At 44.6% G+C, this 22,455-nt stretch overlaps 1 protein-coding gene across 1 annotated transcript in view; it reads left to right on the top strand.

Annotated features, from left to right (window-relative positions):
* PRKCH (protein kinase C eta) overlaps positions 1 to 20,654 on the top strand; it is a 117,490-nt gene extending 96,836 nt beyond the window's left edge. Inside the window, exons 11-14 of the mRNA XM_085315041.1 lie at positions 496 to 634; positions 1,559 to 1,747; positions 18,005 to 18,148; positions 19,540 to 20,654. Of these exons, the coding sequence (XP_085171167.1) occupies positions 496 to 634; positions 1,559 to 1,747; positions 18,005 to 18,148; positions 19,540 to 19,686 (619 nt within the window). The 3' untranslated portion in view covers positions 19,687 to 20,654. The remainder of the gene's footprint in view (positions 1 to 495; positions 635 to 1,558; positions 1,748 to 18,004; positions 18,149 to 19,539) is intronic.
* Positions 20,655 to 22,455: the final 1,801 nt, after the last annotated feature.

The following is a 22,455-nucleotide window of genomic DNA, read 5'->3' as shown; positions in this document are numbered from 1 at the left end:
GATTTAACCTCCTAAACTCCTGGAGGCAGGACCTGCTTCTGCTCTGGAAGAGGCCTCGCGCAGCTCCTCGGCTCTGCCTGCGTGCTCTCAGCATGGCGCTCTGCTGAATCAGAGCACGTCATGTGCGGCGTGTTTTGCTGCATCATAACATCATTACACAATTTGACAGCTCTGGCAGCCTCTTCTCCAATGAGTCYCAGAGCTAAATTAGGAGAAGCTTTGCCAGTCAGGCTTGTGGTGTGTTTGGAAAGCCATGTGGACGAACTCGTACAGCACCTGCCCACATTAAATGCAGTTCAGCAGAATGATATTTGTCCCTCCCTTTTTTAAGAGATGAAGCAAAAGAAAAGTCCTCCTGCATGACTTCTATTTAATTTTTCATGATGATGAGGCTTATCCAGTTTACAAGTTAAGCTTTGGAGGCCCGACACTGCCTTCATTTGCCTTTGGCTTGTTCCAAGCACGTAGTAACTTTGTGAATCATTTTCTTTGCAGGGACTTGAAGCTGGATAATGTGCTGCTGGACTGTGAGGGTCACTGCAAGCTGGCCGACTTTGGAATGTGCAAAGAGGGCATTCACGATGGCATTACCACAGCAACCTTCTGCGGCACACCAGACTACATCGCTCCAGAGGTAGAGGGGACCTAAAGTTAGCTTTAGAGCAGCAAGTGTGCTTTCTGGTTTCTTTGGCTACATCTTATTAGACTGCTAAGTGCCAGATTCATCCCGGACGCACACTTGTGCAAGCAAAGCCTCGGTAAATCTGCAGGCTGCTGTAGGCACCAAGTTGAGCAGATGTCCCTCTTAAAAGAAACCGTGGTGAAAGATTGAGGTGCTGGGCTGCAGCTGCTAAAACCAGATGACAGAGGGAAGGCACGCATAGATACTGGCCCAATTTGATCTGAAAAGAGATCAACTTCTCCCTCATTTCCCATTTAATTTCTTCCTTTACCTCCTGCTTTTCCTGTCATTCATCAATYTCATTATAAAATTTAAAAACACCTCTTTAAGGAACAGCTGTCCCCAGATGCTGCCAGATGTTCTGATAGGGTTTTAGGTCCCTCTTCAATAGAACTGAATTTTTGTCTGTGGTTGGTGTTCATGCCTCTTTCACAAACTCACACTCTTTTCCCTCTCCAGCTGAAAGTATTGCTGTTGGAGGTGTGCAAGCATTTCCTTCCCAGAGGCAAGGAGGAGGTGCTGTCAGCCCACACATGTGGCTGCTTTGCTGCTTCTGACACTCAACCAGTTTAGCTGAAATCCCATTTCTCCTCCTGCAAAGCCCTGGCATCCCTTTTAAGTTTTTTTTTTCCCAGATGACCCAGGGAGCAGTGAAGCTAGTTCAACCCTTGTTTGCTATATCTGAGGTACCCTTGCGTGGACCACAGGGTTTTCAGCTGGGGATCACACGTATGCTTTGGCATGTCCAGCCACCTTAGCAGAGAGASCTGTTAGGACACAATGAGAACTTCTGCATTAACGTTTCCAAGTCCTTTTCTTCTCTCACTCAGTTTAAGGAGTTTCAGGGATAATATTTCTTTCTCCTTCCTCCTTTAGATTCTTCAAGAGATGCTTTATGGCCCTGATGTTGACTGGTGGGCCATGGGAGTGCTGCTATATGAGATGTTGTGTGGCCATGCCCCTTTTGAGGCTGAAAATGAGGATGACCTCTTTGAGGCAATCCTGAATGATGAAGTTGTCTATCCAACGTGGCTCCAACAGGATGCAGTGGCAATCCTCAAAGCAGTGAGTTTCCGTGGCTGTTTATGTCTCTGATGCTCTTTGTCCTGTCTTTCTCTAGCAAAAGAAGATTGGACTGGGGGATGGTGGGTACTCAGATACTGTGGTTACCCTGATCCCAGCCCTCTTACTTTCCTGGGATGAAAGTAAGCTTAAAAAAAAAAATCCCACCAGCTGCACTTAACGTGTGTCTGCACAGTTATGTCCAGCAGTCTGTGTGTGTGTGTGTGTCTGGGCATTTCCTTGCTGTCTTCATGATTTACATTGTATGCTCATCTTCAGAACAGAAGCAGCAGGTAACACGCTGCATTATCACATGATTTCCATATGACTAGAATGGTGAAGWAGTCTTCCTGATAATCCTTTGCACTGAGTCTTGGTAATTTCAATCTTCCCACAGGGATCGCTGTCTATGTACAGATACAGACAGGTTTTCAGTCTTTTTGTATTGGAAAAAAAATGAGGTTGTACAGCAAACRGTTTGAAGAGAGCTGTGGCTGGTGGCAAGGATCCTGAGGAAGGCGACATCTAGTTCTTGCTCTGCAGTGTATTTCTGCGCTTCCCAGGAGTCCTCTCTTGATCTGTGTGTCTTGACCTGTGATGTGGGAATTAAGCCCTTCCTAAGCTCTCAGCCTGTGTGTGTACAAACRGTGCCCGGTGCACTGCAGCTCCCGGGCTCTGCTGCAGTGAATCAAAAGGTGATCGAAGAGTGAGGGTGTTAACCTAGGAATCAGGCGACCTAGGGTGGCCGTTCCGCTACTGCCTTCTTCTAGCCCATGGTCCTGTCACTTAATATCTCTGAGAGTATTTCATACAAAGAAGAATCAGAACATTTACTTCCCTTGCAAAATCACTGTGAGCAAAGATGCCTTTAAGACTGGATGCTGCTAAATATTGTGCTAATGGAGGGCCAGAAAAATACTTTGGTATTGTATAAGTCTGCGATGGAAGGAAAATGTGGCCAGATACATGGTTGTCATATTAGGAAGTTCAAAGTATAATAAATATTCTATTTGTGTTTTAACCACTTAATGATGGCTAAAATGATAAGGTGCTTGTTTTCCTAATTCTGGTAGGAACCTCATAGAAACAGCAAGTGCAAGCTACATTCACCCCAGACTGCTCTGACGTTTTTGGAGCCCAGCTTTTAGCAGTTGGCTCTTTTCTGTGATTAGCAAAAAGCAGTATGATGAATGGCACCGGAAAAGAGCATCAGAATCAAGGCAGAATCTAGAAAGTTAAGTAGAGTTCAGCTGGGCATCTCCAAAACTGCATAATCAACTTATGTATTGTTGGTTGCTTGGCCGAAAAAGGTCTCCTCTCTGGCCATTCTGCGTGACGTATTGCTGATGAAACCCAAAGGAAAACAAAACCACATCTCTGAAATTCACTTGTGTTGCTCAAGAGAAGCACTACAGTTTTAGGAAATGTCTGCTAAGGAGAAAAGGCTGAARTTTAAAGCATTAACCAGGAGCCTTGTAATTAACTGATGGGAGGTTGCRTTTGAAAATTTTGCTGGACATTGGATTCTTTAACATTTCCATTTCCTGGGCTGCTGCTACAGGGAACGTGGCTTTTGCATCATGTTTTACAGCACTGATGATGGTTCACTGCAACGTGAATTTCTGCAGCCTTGCGGTACCTGTTTTCAGATTCGGACCTATTCACGAGAAGAGCCGCTTATTTCCTTTTCGGTTTCTCATGCTGAGTTTTTAGAGGCATCAGAGCATGTTGGCTTTAACAGGAAGGACGCATCCTGTCATAAGACCGTCTGATCACCTGATTTCATTAAAATTGGAAAAGATAAGCACTTGAATTTATTTTGAGTGGTAACAAATATGATGATCACTGCTGAGATGTGTACTTGCAAAACCACTCATAGTGCTTTTGCTCAGTGATTTTGGGTGTTGTTTTACCCTTTTTTCATTTTTTTTGTGAATATTTTGTGAAGAAAGGCAGTATGCTTTCTAGTTGTTGATTAGGTAGGTTTGTTGTTTGTCATAGACTTCTGATGTTAATATTATGGATAACTGGGACAGGCAACATGGATAACTCTCTGAGCAACTTCTAATCACTACTGTATTTATCTCCAACAAAATCTTTCTGTGGTTTAGAACCTAAATTCCCTGGTTTACAGCTGTGACAGTGAAGCAGAGATAGTGCCCTAGAAAACCAGGTCATTCAGCTGCTGCAGTGACAAAAATTATGTAAGGAATTACACTGCTTGGGAAACCTGTGGAAACCCAAGGAATTAAGCCTGGGGTCTCTTACACTGCAGGCTAAAGCCTTAATAACTGGATTATCCTTTAACTGACAGTTCTGGCCTCTAACCTTGAACAAGACAAGTGAGAATTTACTTAATATTTGAGCGATAAAAAGCTCTGGAATTAAAATCAAATTCTCCTGCCCAGAAGATGCAATTTGGTGTAAATRCTTAGAGATTCTCTACAAATGGATGTATCTAGGTTTAGAAAGCACTTGATCAGGCTGCYTTGGTAAAGAGCTTCATGGTAAACRTGCACGATAGGTGTTAGGACCCATTTCGTGGCTGTTCTTAGTGTGTTTTGCTTTCATTTACCATAATTATTCTTTACCAATTTCCCCCCATCAATAATCACCTGATTTCTGAAAGCTGCATCCTGTTCATCTTCATGGTTTCCTGATAGTAACCAACATACGTATGTAAGACTTCATTTAGGTTAGTGGGTGTTTCTGGCGTGTTTCTGAGCAGTGGTACTGACGGAAGCAAAAATAACCTAGGTGCCCTGGGAGATTGTTTAGAAATCAAGGCAGATATATTTGTGCTTTAGAAAATTTTTCCTGTTCTAATGTTTTACCTCCATGATGTTTCCCCYCAAGAGCTAGAGGTAGGGCAGAGCTGAACCGGTGTAAATTGGCAGTATTTTGCTGGAGTTTGTATTCCCTGAGAAGGGAAATAGGAAATCCCGCTTATGCGCCCTGCTTCGCCTGAATACGTCACTGGGGAATTTGGGGGATGATGGTTCTAGTCAGGCAGAGACTACCCTTGAACTGAGATCTCCAGCTACTCATATGAACAAATCTAACTGAGCATGAATTTGCCTGTGGGATTTGGTCTCCTATATCTTGGGTAATTGGCTCAACTCTCCTTCGGTGAATGCTATCCTCTCTAGAAATCCAATTTTTTCTTCTGCCTGTACCTGGAAAAGTGAAATACTTCGTTCTGAGCAGAATCAACATTTTACATTGAAAGAAAATTAAAAGTGCAGAAAGAGAGAATTGCTGCCGAATGGATTTGGACCACTTCAGTTCAATCTGAATGTAAGGAGTTTTTATGATTTTTGATGGATCAGCCATACTTAAAAAAAAAAAAAAAAAAAAAAAAAAAAGTGTTTCTCTGTAGCCCTATTCCATAACAGTCAGGAGGAGTTCATGCCAGAGGAGCTTTGTCCTAATGCTACTGTGTCCATGCCTGTAAAAGAAATTCTTTCAAAGACGCGAATCTTTGCTATCTGCTGACGTGGTAGTCTGCAGCATCTGATGAGGAAGAGACTGAAAGAGAAACTTTGTGAGCCAGCAGAGGCTGCACCGTGTCTTTTATGGTGAGAGTGCAGCTGGGGTTTCCTTTATTATGGCAAGTTGATGTTTTGAATTTGTAAATTGTCACTAGCAAAAAACCCTTGAGCAAGGAGAGTAGCTTTCCAGGCAGCTGGAGGCTTGGGGATTCAGCTGAGTGAACAGCGATGTGAAATACGATCCCCTCATTTCCCGTAAGCAGGGTGGTATTTTGGCAGCGTGTTTTACTCACTACACGTCTGAATGTCTTTCTCAAATGCAATCTAATCGCAAGTCAGAGTTAATGGGAGGAGAGAATGAAAAGTCATAGTGAAAATCAGGGCTCAAGTCAATAGTATAATGGGACATAAATTCACAAGCAAGAATGCGGGGATTTTCCTTTGCACATTGTGTTTAAGACAGAGGAGGACTAAGACTGTTGTTTCACTCCATGGATTGATGATCTGAAGTAGCAGTGGTTGGCCTAAAGGCTTGGAAATTTGGGAGAGGAATGGCAAAATAGATACTTTCACTCCTAGAGCTAGGTAACAGCAGGGGTTAGAAAGCAGCACTTCTCCAAGGAAGCATTAACCTTGCTCTGCCTTCTGGAGCCTGGATTTCTGARCTCCCATCATAGCTGCATCTACTGAAGCCATGGGTGTCCCTTGGCATTTGTGTGCCAACCTATGGTCATAATGTGAGCTCTGAGAACACTCCTTCAAAAAGCGATGCTTGAGCAGCCTTTCCCATAACTGTATGGTTTGGGGACTGCAAATTAGACTGTAGAATGGCTGTTCTTCCTCCAGCTTCTTAGAAACATGCATTTTGGAGAAGGTGCTACCAGAGCTTTGAGACTAGGCAGAAATCTTGGTTATGTCCCCATCCCTGGGCCTTTTGTTTGAAAAATAAACATTGGGCAATAGAAGGGTAAGGTGCAGAGGAAATTGGCTGTGTTTTTAGTAGCCTCTACTTCCAGACAGCACAGGTGGAACAGCATGGGGTAATCTAAATGCCAATAGAATAGTGCAGAGAGCGTTTTTGTGGCAGAAGGAGGAGGGGAGGGATTGAAAGGGTGAGGGAGTTCAGTYGAGAGAGCAAACATGACTCTTATCTCTAGGAGGAAATGATGGTGTCAGCCATATAGTGAAAAGGATGTAGAAGGAAAACTTGAGGTTATTTTTTATTATTATTATATATACTTTTAAGAGAACAATAGCCTGGAAGTGACACTGACTCACAAGGCAAATGCTCTGGTTTAGTGAACTCTCTGCTTCAGTTCACTTCCCTTCGCAGGCTCACCTGGTTCTCTCTGAGCCCAGCACAACACTGTTAAAGGAGCACCAGGGGGTAAGACTTTATGCTTTGCTCTTTGTTCTTGCAGACTTGCTTAAAATCCCCTTTGTGTTTCCAGGTTCATATCAAAGGTCTGTAGAGTGTCTGCAGATTGGTGCTCCAAACATTAGGCAGGAGAATAAGGACACTGCAAGGGTGGTTAGAAGCAAGGTCCTGCTCTGACGACCCTTGTTTTATGGGCTCAGCCCTGGCTGTGGGAACATAAGCTGAAGGAATTGAGATTTCCTTCCTGGCTTGTGCCATCAGCCAGGAGGGAGCTTGCGTGGCGCTTGGAGGCATCAGGAGGGGGAATCAGTTAAATGTGCCAGACCTTTAAATCCAAACCCCTCAGACTTTAGATAGCCTCCAAGCCTGATCTAGAAGTCAAAAAAGGCCCTCATCTAGAAGAAGAAAGCCTCTTCGCCCTTCTCTGTGAGCCCACGTCACAGGCTGAAGCCAAGAAACGAGGGCTTTTCTGTTGGTTCCTCRTTTTGTGGCTTGCCCTCACAGCTAGCGCCTACAGAGATGTTCAGTACCGAGTACTGGCAGCGTAACCTATCCCTGCTTGCTGTGAGGCAGCACACATGAATTTTTCTGGAGAGCAAAAAATTCAGGAATGCAGAGAGCAACAACTTAATTTCCAGTCAGAGAGAGAGGTATTCAGGCCCTTTCAAAACAGCCCTAGCCAATCTTCATCTTGTTAGTTAAAAAACCACTCTGAACTTTCTGCAGAAGTTTATCATTCCTTTGCTTCCCRAAGAGTGACTGTGAGGCTGCCTTAGGCCCCTCAGTGACTTCTAGAAAATGTTTTGGGATTCTTGGGCTGTCTGTAAAAACTACATCCTATTGCAATTGTTGTGTCAGAAGTTAATACAATGAACACTTAATGAAATTCATAGTAGAAATATGTTAGATGACAGTAGGAAAAATGCACGTGTATGTTAGAGTTTTCTTCCCTAAATTTGCAGGTGGTACTAGGTGAGGAAGAACAAAATCCAAAGGTCTTCCAATCCTCCTTCCATTGGAAATGGAAAGTGTTTCCCATCATTTTTGAGGAACTCTGAGTGCTGGCTACTAATGGGAGACTGTTGTTGTTGTCAAATCCACCAATCCCAAGGGAGTATAGGTTGAGGGTACTTATTTCCTATTGTTCCGAAGGAATTCTGAGGAAGTTTTGTTGTTCTGCATGCTGAGGGCACAGTGCAGCTCGGTCTGGCTGGGTACAGATTAATAGCTCCAACAGAAAGCACTTGGATACACAGGCTCCACTGCATGAACATCCGGCAGTAGTCTGGCAAGAAAGAGGGTTGGAGGGGTGCTGAAAAAAAATTCTTCTCAGGCACTCCACCCGGGCCCAGCTGCAGGAAAGAAAGCAAAGTGAACCCTTAGCTGCGCTGCAGGAGGAATAAACCACCCATAACGAGGAGATGCCATGATGATTGGCCATCATCTTGGTGAGGACCACTTTTACGTGTGTGGCAGCTTGTTTTCAGAAAGGTCTTCTAGACMATGCTTAGTGCTGAACAATACTTGCCCCACTTCTGTAAACATTAATGGGGAGAGAAGGTGGGAGAGGCCAGGGTCTTCACAACAGGAAGAGTGAGAGGCAGCTTTTTAATGTAATCAAAGCAAACTGCCTGCAGTGACGGAGGACTGGAGAGTAAGGGACTGATTTCAAATTGACTGCAAGGACATCTAAGTTGAGGAGACACATTGCTGGTCCAGACTGCCTAGACTCCACAGCTGCTGGTTTCTGAACGTCAGCCTGGAGGGTCAGGCCTTCTGAATTGTTCTTTGAGGGTGYTTCTTCTCTTCATAGTCAGTGTTTGCTCAGGGTCCAGCACATGTGGATACTGGGAGGTCAGAACTATTCCCATCTGTCATCCGGTCAGATACAACTCACTGTAGGTGTCTGCAGCCTCCCTGCAAGCTATAGCAAGCAACGTATGACTCAAACTACCTCGGCTGTGCTTTGTTTGGCACATCCAAGCACAGTACATTCGTGCTTCCTCTTGCTGTTCTGCCTCACCTTTTCCCCAAGTCCCAGGCAGTCAGTTTGGCCACTGTGTTGCTGTACCAAACCCCCGTGTTTGTGCTCTCCGGTCATCTCCTAAATACCTATGAGGGGTGAAACAAGGCAGCCAGATGCTGATGGTGTAATGTTGCCTCCTACATTGCTTGTACATCACTCAGCACAAGGCTTGTGTCTCTCCTTTGCGCGTGTATCTGCCAAGTTCTTTGTTTTAAACAGATAGAAAAAGGCAGATAATCTATTTCATATGCAGCACTAGCAGAGCCCAAATGAATTTGTTTTTGAATGAACCAGATGCCAGGAGTATTTTTTAGACAAAGATTATAAGGAAAAGGGACAACACAATGATGGACTACTGAAATCAAAGCGAGCAACTACATGAGCTTAGAGCTATAGTTTATCCTCAGAGCTGTAGAGCCTGCCTAACAAAAACAGATATTAAAAATGCCTTCAAATATCCTTCTAAATTATTCTCTTTGACATCTCTTCAGAGTTGGCAGCCTCCATAAATCTTCTTTAACTGTTTAAGCTTTGGCTGTCAGAGTCAGGCAGATACTGAATCTCTCTGAGAAACTCTATCCTGGATCTGTGTAAACATTTTTTCTTTATTTTGTTTTTTGCAAATGCTTTCATCTTGCCTTTCCTGGTTGGCTCTGGAGCCCGTGCTGCAAAAGCAGGATTCTGGAGCCTGCTGTTTCCCTACTGAGACACAGTTCTGCAGTTTTAAATGTTCTTGCATCTAACCCATTCTTGCCATACACCCCTGTTAAACTGTGCTTAAGCTGCAAGGCTGTGCTCCRCCACGGATTGTCTCCTCTCTTTCATCTGAGCTCATGTATCTATTTCAGTAACATGTCGTCTCCTACTTTTTCCCTTATAATTCTCAAAAACCAGATAGCTTTGCCTGGTTATTTTAATCTTTTTTTTATCAGTTGGACCTTCCATTTATGATGTGTTCCTCTTCCCCAAACTAAAAGTCATGTGCTTTACAATAATTCACTGTGAAAGAAAACTAGTGCCATCTTTATATAGCCTGCCAAGGTTAAATTCATCTAGAATTAGTCATTAGTTCTTTTGCTTTTCCCATTCCAGTAGGCTGAAATTCAGCTTCTTGTTTAAGGTCCATAGCATGAAGACTCAGATTTACTTCACAGAAAAAGCTTATAACCCTGCCTATTGTAAAGTCAGTTATGATTCATCCTTCTCTTTCCTGCCATAGATTAAAAAAAAAAAAAAAAAAAAAAAAAAAGTGAAGCAGCATTCATTGTGCCAACTGTTTTTTTTTTCTTTGGTTGGTTGTTTTTTTTTTTTTTTTTTTTTTTTCTTCCTCCTTTAGGTGCTGAGGAGGAAGCAATTCCTGTGGCTCAGCCTCTAGCTTAAGGCTTTGTGGCCTGGGCTCACTTCTCAGCTCTGCTTTAGATAGACATTGTGATTATAGACTCTCAAAGGCATTTTGGTGAAGTTCATTAAACTCTAATGTTGGGGGAAAGCACAGAATTCGCTTGAGAACCTGGATTCGATCTAGATMTGAGAATAACTATTCTCCCTTTGCAGTAGGGAATGTCTCTTGATGGGCAGCCCCCAGTGTAGTGAAGCAGTGTCTCTAACTGGGAGGTCTCAGCACTTCTGCAGGAGTAATAAACCTCAGATTGTCCRAGCTGTTTAGAGCTTTAGGTCTTTCTTGTCCACTCGTCCTTCCATTTTGGGTCCTTCTGACCTAATGTATCCATCTGTGAACTTCAAAATTAAAGCAGTTGAAATATAACCAAGACTATGAAAGAGCTCCTTTGAAGTATTTTCCTGTGATTTCCCCCTCCCCCCCGCCCTGATCAGCCTTTACAGGTTTGTCCAGGGCACTTTAGTCCCCGTTGTACTTGACTATGTAAATAGGCCACCCAGGGAGGTGCAATAGATCCCCCGCTCCTCTGGACAAGTCTATCAGAAAAGGATTAATTGTTTTCCCAGGAAACCCTAGGGAGATTCTAGCACTGGTAAAAAGAGAGTGGGACCATGCCCCTGCTCTGCTGATGGGTGAGATGCCCCTTCTATCTCCATGATTGATATATCGATGTAGTAATAGACCCGCGTATCCCCCACATTGTAACTACAATCCARTTGGGGCAATTTAAAAAGAGCAGCCTGAATTTGAAATAAATCTTAGGGGCAAAATAAGTCTCCCATGTTTGAAAATTTTGGCCTTTTCATTCTACATTAGGGTTACTGAGATAAATAGGGTTGGGGGGGAAGCAGGGAAATGGGCAGATGCTAATACAGCAAGTGAGTTTGTAGCTATTCAAAGAGTATTTAATTTCCATATTTTGGGCCAAGTTCTCTGCTGGTGGAAGTCAGCAAAGTGGCATTGGTTTGCACCAGCAAGAAATCTGGAGCCAGATGTTTCTATCCCTCGTGTGAGTTTCTCTGTCTGACTTGATTTATTTTGCTCTCTTGCTCAGCTGTGTTTGCAGTGCAGCTAATCCTTCTTGTTTGCCCAAGCTTTGACGGGGCAGCACCAAGCAGCCGTCTCTGCACTGGAGAGAGAACGGAGAGTGAGATTAAATTGCTCCGCYTAATACCTGCTACGCTGACATTTTGTTCTTCTTGCCCTGGGCTGGCAGGTTAAACATGTGACTCCAGTCTTGTTTAGTGTTACAGCCTTCTGATTTTTACTTCCCTTCATGTTCCTTTTGTATCTATCTTTCTTTTTTTTTAACTTGGAAGGTAAAATAACTTAAACTTCACACATGTGCGCACACACTTTTAAAATGCTTTCAGGGCACTCTTGTACTTTCGAGACTTGACACTTCTAGCAAATTTGGGCAACAGCACGTGAGTTCACTCTTGGAGCAGGCAAAGATTGCACAAAAAGCAATGAGAGCTGCTCAGAGGTGGCAACTCCATCAGTCTCAGTAACCTGCTTGTAGGTCTGAGCCCTGCATTGCTTCTTCATGGAAGTTAGATGTGCTTGCAAGTATCACCCTTGGCAGAGTCTTATGGAGAGCGATGGGACCCTTGCCCAAGAGAGCAAAAGACAAGACAGGCCCAAAAGAGAAGCTTTTTATAAGAAAAAAAAAATAAAATAAAAGCTTCTATGCTGTGCAAATGCCTCCTGGCTTCCAATCATTAAAAATAATACAGACGTGAACGAACGGAGCCATAGAGCCATCTTTCTCCTCCCTCGTTAGAGGTGGATGAAGGGTAATGCAACCCCGGCCTGCTGGTTCGCTTGGCTTACATAATAGGCACCCGAGCTGTTTTCAGCCACTGCAGCGTTCAGTCAAGAGATTCATGGAGGGAAGCCTTAATTAGAGTAATTGCTCTATTTATATAACGATTCCCCTTTGTCTGAGATCAAATAGATCTTTGAGAAATCTTACTTCCTTCAGAGTTAATTCCTGCCCTGTTAGTCTAGCTCATGAATCTTAATGAACGCGAGTGCGTCGGGTATCCCCGATCTCCCCGCTCTCCCTCAGTACTGGGGAGGATACTGCGGGGCTGTAAGTCTTCCGCGCTACTGCTTTTCTCTTTGGTGTGTCCGTTATGTTGCTGGCAACAGGCAGGAAGTGTTAATAGTTAATATCTTCAACAGGGAAATCTTGTTTTCCTTGAAAGATTTCAGGTTCCCTGTTGTGTTGGCATAATCCCAAATAGTGGTCCTTTGAGGAGGGTGGAAGCTGTGAGGAAGAGGAGGTGGCACTGAAGGTCTGCTGTCAGTTCTGCAACAGGTTGCCCTTGTGCTTTGGGCAAAATAAAGTGACAAACTTCTCTGGGCCTCTGTTCCCTGTCTCTAAGGTCCTGTCATCTCTGCTGTGGGCTTGCCTTTGAAGGGTGAGCGGTGAGCTGCTCAGGGCTGTGGGCTTTCTCCTGCAGGGTAGGTAGRTGCACCATGTCCCATGCAACAGGGTCCTGATGGGAACTGACCCATTTAAAACTTCCATTAGTACAAGAAAAACTAAAATGTCTCCCTCTTTAAGATGGTTGACARTGTGAAGGAACTGACTGAGCAGGAAGTTTTATTTCTCCTCCTTCCTGAAGTGAATTTCTTTTATGAAAGGGTCTGGATTTGTTTGTGTTTCCCTTAAACATGATGTAATTTTAGGTAATAAATTCACTGTGATATTACTCATGAATGATGATATGACACAATGAGATAACATGAAAACCTATCGGGGTGGTGATACAGAGYAAAGGATAAGCTTGTACATTTAAGGAAGGTAATACTTGGAAACATCTGTTTTGTGCTAACATCTCTTCAGACTTCCAAGCCATTAGACTTTATTTGCAAACTGTGCCCCTTGAGACAGGCGTTGCAATGCTGCATGCAAGCAGCACCTGAGAAGTCCAGCGTGGGCTCCCCGCACAGGCTGGGGGACCTGGAGCCCTTCCTGGTGCGGTACGTGTCGTTACAGCAGGTCAAGGGGAGGATCTGCGCAGGTCCCTTSTGCCACAGTGACAGCCAGCTGGCCCTGTCCCCTGCTGTGGTGTGGGCTCTGGGGGGTGACGCAGTTTTTTCCTAGTGGCTGGCACTGTTACTTCTGCATTTTTTCCTTSTAACTTCACTGGCCCTCTGTGGACTGCTCTCCAACTCGTAATTTCTTGTCAGGGTTTGCTGCGTTTTCTTTCAGTCAGTGTTTTCCAGTGATTTCATGAAGTCATGTTTCTGGCTCATTCCGGCTGCTGGTTTTGGCTGAGGTGTTGTTGAGAAGGTTAGCTGAGGTCGGTGTGAGCCTCCCTTGACTTTACTGCTCTATAAACTTGGGTAACCCAAGGGGGCCCAGTCTGTAGATGCTCCCAAGGGCTTTTCACACTGGGAGTGAGATAATTCCCTGTAGTCATGGGGAAGAGGGCTTAATGGCCTGGTCCAAGTTTACAACTGATAATCTTGCCATTGGTTTTGCAGGGAGGTATTCTGGATTTGGATGATTGTGTGTTTCCTTTTGCTCAGGATCATCTCTGTTTTGCTTTGTTACTGTTATTTTTGAGTTTTTTCCTTTGCATGTCTTCACTATGTTCTGTGTGCCAAAGTGTGAGATTCATGCTACGTTTTGGATTTTCATGCAAAATTAGAGATACTCAGTAAACATTAAGAGATGACATTTTGCCATGAAGACTTTTCTCCTGAACATCATCTTTCCTCACCTGCAAAAATACTGGCGGGTTGTACTTGGAGTGGCACTTAAGTTGTCCAACCTGTGTCTAGATGTGAAGCCAGAGTCTAACTCTGGTCTTTCTGCGAATGCCAGGAGAGGTCAACGCTTCGTAAGACTTTTTCCAACTCCAGAGTTTGGCCATTTCTGAATGCAGCCCAAGGGATCAGGCAGAAAATTAGCCGTGCTTCCAAAAAGCTTTCCTTTACACAGTATGCATGTGTGCAGAGGCCAGCATCTGGGTGCTCTGGGCATGCAGCTTTAACCTGCTGCTGTTTGGTTCAGGAGTGCTGGATATAAAGTTGGAAACACAGATACGGGCTTCAGTTACTTGCKTCAGAGATGAAGGCTGGGCTTATAATTAAGTTCCTCCTCAGAAATCCCAAGTTCTTTGTTTTGCTAGCAGCACTATCAGATACTAAAGGCATCATAAGACAGACCTCCAGATGCTACCATGTTGTAACAAAAAATGAGCCCTGCTTGTAGGGGGAGAGAGAAGGATTCATGAACTGTTAAGCCTTTAAGAGGTCATGATAATCCTGTTTTGTTTTKGGGGGGAGTGTTTGTTTGTTTTAATACTGCACAACATAAGTTTTACAATTTTGTCCCTTTTTTCTTTTTTTTGTCAAGACAATAATTTCTGCTGAATTCAAATAAGGTTAGCAGGTGTTAACTTACTCATTTGAATGGGAATTGGCTTTGAAAATTTCAGCTTTTAGTTTTACATACCTCATTCAATAAGGCACATAAATCTGTTTCAGTGCAAAATATCAATACTGTCGCAGTTGGAGTCGTGGTTTGCACACCTGCTTTTCTACCCAATTGCCAARTAAAGACTGGAGTCATTTCCCAGAGAAAACGCCCTGACCTTCACCAGGCTGTGATAGACCTGCTCTTTCCAGAATTCACGAGGATATTTTTTGTAAGGGAAGAGCAGCAATGACTAATCTCATTTTCTGTCACAGCCCTTGCGTATAGTGGCATAGGTTGAGTAGCCTATGAGGGTGCTGTGCCTGCCTGGAATATGGGAACATATTTCATGTACTGTACAATGATATTTAAAGGCAACGTTTTCATTGCCAGTTCCCATGCACGGATGCAATCAAGAAGTCTCAGTGCTGTGTACAGTACATTTATAAGGGGTGGCCGTTAACAGCAGGAGACCATCCTTTGTGATTATATCCTACCCTTTTGTTGAAGCAGAATATTACGAAATAGATTCCCATGAAAGGGAGGCCTCTTTCTACTACTTTGATACTCTTTTTAGAAGACATCATTTATATTCATGTTCAAGGCTCCATTAGCCTATTTTAGGTGTTTGCCATGTCTGAGAATCAACCTGTTGTGGGTTTAGAGAAACCTGTCCAAAATAGTTTATACTGTAGTGGGTCACTCCAGCCCTTGGTACGCTTGTGCTTCAACAACTTGATTTTCTAGACCAAGACGGGCAGCAGCACTGAATACGTGCAGGAGAGCTGAGGAAGGTGCTATTTGATTCAGTATCCAAAGCTCAGCTCCATTTTGAGGTGAGGAGTAATTCAAAGGATTTTTGTGACAGATCAGCATCACTCTCAGCAGTAAGACTCACTTCTTCTGCACCCTGCTTAGGGGAGTGAATGTGAAGCATTGCTCTCCTCCTGGTATCTTTGGGCACAAAAGGTGAGCTAGATATTGCCTAGGATTACCCAGTGCTTGGTGGCAACTGAGGTTTCTCAAAGAACAAGTCCAATGTGCAAATTGGAGTTAATTGGTAGAATCTGAGCAGTCATTTTGTTTTGACTGATTTTTCAGAGCCCCAAACAGCCCACCTTAAGGGACGGCCCTTGGCTAATCYTCATTGTCCTGGCAAAAAGCAGACAGGAATGCATTTAAGTTGGCTCTGTTTGTTGCATCGGATGCCTTCACTTGGTGCAGCTTTGGCATCATGTTAAATAAAACAAGCAAATAGGAATGTAAACACACTCTTATTTCCCAGGGCTCAGAACTGGTCTAGGCAATGGGCAGTCTAATTTAGATTTTAGTCTTATATGGCTTGAGCGTGAATAGGTACCTGAGCAGAGCATGTTACCAGCCATTTCCAGAGACTGCTTTTTTTCCCCCACATTTACCAGAAGTTTCCTGGTGTAAAGGAGGAAGGCAGTAGGTCAGGAACCAGGAGACAAGGAACTTATTCTCAGTTCTCTCTCTTTGAGAACACTTTCTAAGTGTTCCAGCAATGCAAGTAAGAACCRAAGTGAGGTTCAGATATCCATCTGTGGGGACAAAGTAGCCAGGCAGGGTATTTCTAGAGAAAGTCAGAGTTAGCAGAAAATTTCTGGTCTGTTTCACAAACCAAAGTCTAGCTAAAGACTTGCAAAGGCTTGTCTAATCTGAGTGATTTTTTGGATTAACCCATTTCTGGTTTGGAAACTAAGTTGTTTTCCGGGGATCAGAATTTTACAGGAATCACAGTGCAGAGTCTCTTGCAAAACAAGCTCTTTTTTGGGTTCTGCTGGTAGAAAGGGAGAAAAGCAGGTTGAAAGGCTCAGAGAGACACAGGAAGGAACATGTTAGTTCTTTAGGCTGACCTTGGAAASACTACGTGACTGAAGAGTCAGAGAGAGCACGTGAAGGTCTCAGCCAGAGMGCCCTACGTTGGCTCTGCTCCTGGCTTGGTGACTGCTTTTATGGATCTGGATTCACTGAGCAGCACTCTCTACTGCTATTTTTTGGTGGGACAATGCAAACCAGTCCTGCTGTAGGGAATCTGGTGGCAGTACAGGTCCTCAGAGAGGTCAGGAGGCCATGTGAGAGCTGGGTTTTTGTGCTAGTGTCAGCAGAGACTGGGGTCCTGTAAGGTCTCCTAGCTACAGATGCCCCATCTACTTTGGCTCTGAAGCACTTTCCGTATGAGAGATGTGAGGGAGACTTCCTAAAATAAACCTAGCAACCTCCTCTTTTTTTTCTCCCCATCATCTTCCTCAGTGGGGAATAACTAGGCCTTTTATCCACTTTTCCTAGGAAAGTGTGTAACTGCTGAAAAGCTCCTACAGTCAGAATCAAGTTGGCTTCTCCCTGCACCTCCCCTTATTTTAATTTCCCTATTGCCGAGATGCAGCAGACTTGGTCATTCCAGAAACAGTGACCGATTGTCTGGTTTGGCTGGTTCGGCTGTTTGCTGAACATAATGCCCTTTCATCTCGGAGGAAATCGTCTGGACACCTCTTCCAGAGTGCAGTTTGCTTTATGCTGCTGTTTCTATAGGCAAATAAAAGCAGCTATTTTCCCAGTTTAAACATAACCTGATTTCTGTAATGAATTAGGAATACTCGAGGGAAAGGAGAAGAAGGTTTTTTAGTTTAGGTTTTTTTTTTCTCTCTCTCTATCTCTCTGAGTGTTTAAGGACCTTTAATCCTAAATTAACAAAAAACCTACTTCTGCTGCCTGGGGAAACGATTTCCCTCCTCCCACACCGTGCTCTGTAGAAATGTCTACAGCGCTCACTTCTTCATTCTTGTCAGTACCTAAGGGGCACCTGCCAAGGCCCTCTTGCACAAGGGGACCATCTGTGGCTTTTCTGCTTGCTCTCTAGCAAATCCAGAGTCCTTTGGCAGAAGTATGAGATTTCTTTTCTCTAGTGGAGTGGAGTAAAAGTGTTACAAAAACAAGTCCTATTCTGGCGTTTCACAAAATAGAGAAGAGAGAGTCACCTGTAAGGATTCATTTCTGCAGAGCTTGGAGGGGCTCTAGAAGCCAGTGCCTTGCTCCTTCTCTGCTTCCTGAGATGACAGGAAGGAAAGCGTAGGTTTCTGGCTTCACTTCAGCAGGCTGAGGTTTAGGAAAAAGACAGCACAGGACTGACTCTGGTCCAGAGACTRGCTGGCTGGTGAGCAGCCTTTGAGAGAGAACTAATATTCCTGAGAAATGAATACATAAATAAATAACCACTCTGCAACATTTATAACATTGTAAATGCTGCGCTTCAACTTTTTTTCTGTTACTGTGTTAACCAAGTATTTGACCGAAGTAAAAGAGACCAAGGAGAAATACACCTAGGCTTCCTCCTCTAGAGAGTGAGTCAAGTTCCTTGCCTGCGGTTCCAGTACAATGAAATTGAGAAGTCTGGCCAGCAACTAGGTTCAACAGGAAAGCTGAGGACAAGCTTTTGTGTGCCTGCTAATAGGTCCTTCTCCYGTGGCCCTGCCGGATGGGAGGAAACAAACAGCCCTTTTTGTTTTGCAGTTTATGGTGAAGAACCCCAACATGCGGCTGGGCAGCCTGGCGCTGGGCGGCGAGAGCGCGATTCTGCGGCACCCCTACTTCAAAGAGCTGGACTGGGACCTGCTGAACCAGCGCCAGATGGAGCCACCGTTCAGACCCCGAATTGTATGTGGGAAGGAGAGAGTCCTGGGTTGTATCCTCTGGGTTCTTTAAGCAAGTTTATTCCTATGAGTTGGGAAGGGAGGTGAGGAAGGGCAACCTTGAACCTGAGGCTGTGGCCTGGGACCTTGGAGGTGAGGTCTSTGATCTTGGCTAGGCTGCTGGCTGCCCGTGTGATGGGTACAGGTCGCTTTTTCCCTCGGTGCTGGATCTTCAAAGGCAGCTCGATACCGAATGATGCAGGTTTGCAAAGGAGCTGCAGGCAATTAGGCACCTGACTGCCCTTTGCCTTGCCTGGAATATAAAACATAGTAACCAATATTCATTCTGCCCACTCCACCGACCTGTTCAGGAGCAAGCTGTTTCTTTTTGGTCCACTTCTGTCTGTACAGCACCCAGAACAGTGTCCCCTGCTCAGGCCGCTGTAGCTGAGTGTTTCAAATGCAGCCAGTGCTGCGGAGGACCCAGTACTGCCCCTTTTCCCAGTGCTCTGCAATATGATGGAGTTTGCACCTTTCCAAGGTCATTCTGAGGTTTCTCTGCCTTTGAAATACTCGGTCAGAGAAGCTGAGGGGCTTTGCCTCATGCCGTGGTTACTCTGCAAACTCTCATTGGTGATTGACCCAATCCTGCTCCCTGGAGCTCGGTGGGTGCAGGGAACTCCAGCAGCTCAAGGATCTTTCTTGGCTTGAATCAAAGGCTAAGGGAACCTCCTCATTCCCCCATGAACTCAGCAGGAGCTGGGAACATCAGACTTCAGTGTCAATGAAACATCTCGTTCTGGATGCAGGAAAAACATGCACCTTGTCAAAATGTGCCACAAACCCAGTTTGTGCATGTGCGTTGTAAACAGTCCCACTTTGTACAACGCAGCTAGGAATCCTGCACCTGGAGGCACCACTTTGTCTTCCCGTGGCCTAATAATTCATTGTTGGGCAAGTTTAATGGCTCGCGCRTACAGGAGTGTATCCACCAAGAAAGCCAGCGGAGACACTCTGCAGCTAAGGAGGGACTATGTGGAGTCAGCTAATTGGAAACGCTGCTGATAACTACTTTGAGTGACCAGGTCTGGGCTGGCATTTGAGGAACAGAACTGATTTATGTGCCCTGGCCTGCCACATCCAGGCAGACTACACTTCAGAGGTGGTGTCCGTTAAATTAGAGAGGAGTTTGTAGAAAGCCTACGGAGGCTGTAAAAGGCTTTATCCTGCCAGAGGCTCTGTGGGGGCATGCAGCTCCYCCCAGCCCAGCGCCAGAAAAAGCTTGCAGTAAGTTCAGCCTGGGTTTTGGAGGTAGCTCTTCATTTCATTCAAGACCAGAATAAAGTTGCAGACTGGGTATCAAGCTGATGATACATGCTTTTGATAGCTCTTTCCTTTGTCTTTTCTGTTTGACAGAAATCCAAAGATGACGTGAGCAACTTTGATCCAGATTTTACAAAAGAGGAGCCTGTTCTGACTCCCATTGAAGAAGGAATTCTTCCAATGATAAACCAAGAGGAATTTAGAAACTTTTCATTCACAGGCCCAGAATTCCCACAATAGCTGTGGCTCTGCAGAAGGATTGCTGAGAGGACTGGGGGAAACGATACAAAAACCAGATTTGCCAGAAATTTCATTCTCAAGGAGTAACAGTGCACTGACTTTACAATATGCAGCAGCACCACTGTCAGCACTAACGTTAATGTGAAATTGAAACTTTCCTGTGTTTGTAGGATTTATGCAGCTCTTGGATCAAATATTGACAGGGCTGGAACAAACATGGTTTTGTAAATAGCTGATGCAGACAGAGAATTGAATGTTGAGCTAGTTGGCTCAGCCTGAATGTCATTGCTTGCAACTTGCAGTGGATTCGAGAAGTCAGCATGAGCATGAAACAAGTGTCTTGCACCTCTGAGCCAAACAGACTTGTTATAATACTGATCGTTTGCAAGACGATTTTGTGGAATCCCAGCACTGTGCAGCGTTTTGGAGCCATGATCCAGCATCCCATGACCTAACTGAACCAGATGTTCCTTGTGACTTTACCTGTTTCTGAAGTATTTATTTCTTTCCAAAGGACAAATGGCTCTCTTTGTCACTGGTTTGGGTTTCCATGTGAAATATTTCATTGTGCTGACTAGCAGAAGGAAAAAAACAAATGCCCTGTGCCCTGCACAGATTCTTCCAAGTGAAAGGGAAATCACGTACTTGTAGCGTTTTACTGTTCGTGCGATATGAAAAGTTTTAGTGTTTGCATTCTGTGAAATGCCTTTTTACATCATGTATCTTCAATGCTCCTTTCTTTGCCTCCCAGCTGTTTTCAACTATAATGTAACTTGTAAAACCTTACTGTTTATTTAGGCCCATTCTATTTAATTATGCTATACAGAGCCCCTTTTGTGGGTTTAGTGCCTCATTAAAATTTTGATCCGAAGTAGCACTGCTTAAATTATTTGTAGCATTATTGTGATAGGAGGCACAGAGCTGGCAAGCAGCTTGAAAGCAGAATTGTCAGCCAATAATAACATAAGAGGACAACTTTCTCCCATGAGTAGAATAAACCTTATCTAAGAAACAGGGTGACTTAGTTTGGTTTGGCTTTAAGGGCTTATTACTCACAGGGCACTTCTTATCAGCTGTAGCCTCAAGCCTCTGTCACAGGCAGACTGAGACAATGTTTTAATGTAATTTATAGAAACCAGACACTAAGTCATATGCTTTCCCAGGTCTTCAGGAAATAGGATGCTTTCTCTGTAGCTCCATGGCATACCTTTGCGGCCTTGCCGGGCTCGAAGCTGTATGTCAGGATTATAATTTCTTTCTTGGGCAGATACAGGTTACGGGAAAAGGAAAATGATTTCAAACCTCTCACAAAGCAGATTGTGTTTTTGTGGCGCTAGTCGCCTGCCCTAACTTGACAGAAGGGTGAGGTCCAGCAAAGAGAGGGWCTGTTCTGCACAGACTTGGCACCACTGTGTAACCGCGGAGGTGTCGCGCTGACACAACCCCAGTTACGGCGCAGGCCTACCAGTACGCGTGTGCTCTCCTGCTGTAACTGAGGCCAGGTTAGAAAAAATAAAGCTGATTCCACACATACATGTTTTCTTCCCTCCTCCCCACCCTCTCTACCAGTTTTAGTCCCTTCTACCTCTATGCCTAAATTACTTAGGAAGCTAAATGGTCTCATGAACTGTTTGACAGGTTGGTGTGCATGTTCAGCTACCTTTGGACTCCTCCTGCCTTTGTGCCTGTGTTTTATACCAGTTTTCCCTCTTTCCTTCCTGCATCTTCTATTTCCTGTAAGCACAGCTTCATCCTCTGATCTCCTCTCTTCCTTAGATTTCTCCTGGCTGCCTCCCTTSCAGCAAGCCTCTCATCCCTTCGTTGCTCTGCAGGTCGTCCCAACTCCTCCAAAGTGGGACAAGAGAGCAGGAAGGCCAGGATATGTAACTACGAGCAGGAAGGGTGGATAGCCAGAAAAATGATCCAGGAACCTGTAGTGAAGAGAAGCTTGAATTGTTTTCTCACGTAGGAAGAAACAGTTCGGGGACRAGTGTGCTTGCGCAGCGGGGGGCACTATGGCACGCTGTCCACGTGGACGTTGAATGTAATGTTCACCTGTTTGGTGCAGCCGTGACCCAAGGGAGCTCCTCGCTCAGTAGCTGAGCGTTATTGACTCGCTTAAGCAAGGGGTGAGTGCGACAAACCTGGCCACCCAGAGTGGGAGTACTGAAATTTCTGTAAGCAACTGGCTGTGACTTTTCTGTTGACAGCTTTTTGGCTCTCCCACTGCGGAGGATTGTGAATGACTCCTCCCTCCCTGGAGGTCAGTGCGGGAGAAGGGTAAGAGATACACTTTTTTGCCAACTTGTTGGTATCATCCAAGGGTTTCACTGATTGGATTGTTCCTCAGGGCTTTGGAGACGTTCTGGGATGATTCCTGCTGGAGAAGCTGGTGCCATTGTGCTGCCTTTAGCATCAAAACATGCGATTCCCGTCTCTGTGGCCCCAGGATTTGAGCACCATTGCTTACACCACTGWCAGGATGAAAAATGTGGAATATTCGCCTTTGGAGACTTACTGATGTAGCAGGTCACTCCTCCACCAGTCCGTATCCTGAACGCTTAGGGAATGGAAGCAGAGACACTTCYCTAGGTACTCCATTAAGATTTTTGTGGATTGTAAATCAGAGAACTTGTAGATCACTGAAAGATACAAAATAGTATCTAAGCCCAAAAGAGAGAGCAGGAAAAGCTCCCGCCCTGGCCAGCCAAAGTCTGCTTTGTCCCAGAGTTTGTTAGCTTGGATGGAGCAGGGATGAAATATCAAAGG

This window comes from Rhea americana, unplaced genomic scaffold (assembly GCF_003343005.1).
Source record: "Rhea americana isolate MKP2758 unplaced genomic scaffold, rheAme1 scaffold_42, whole genome shotgun sequence".
NCBI lineage: Eukaryota > Metazoa > Chordata > Aves > Rheiformes > Rheidae > Rhea > Rhea americana.
Note: the sequence above shows the minus strand (reverse complement) of the source record. Positions and strands in the feature narration are given on the sequence as shown.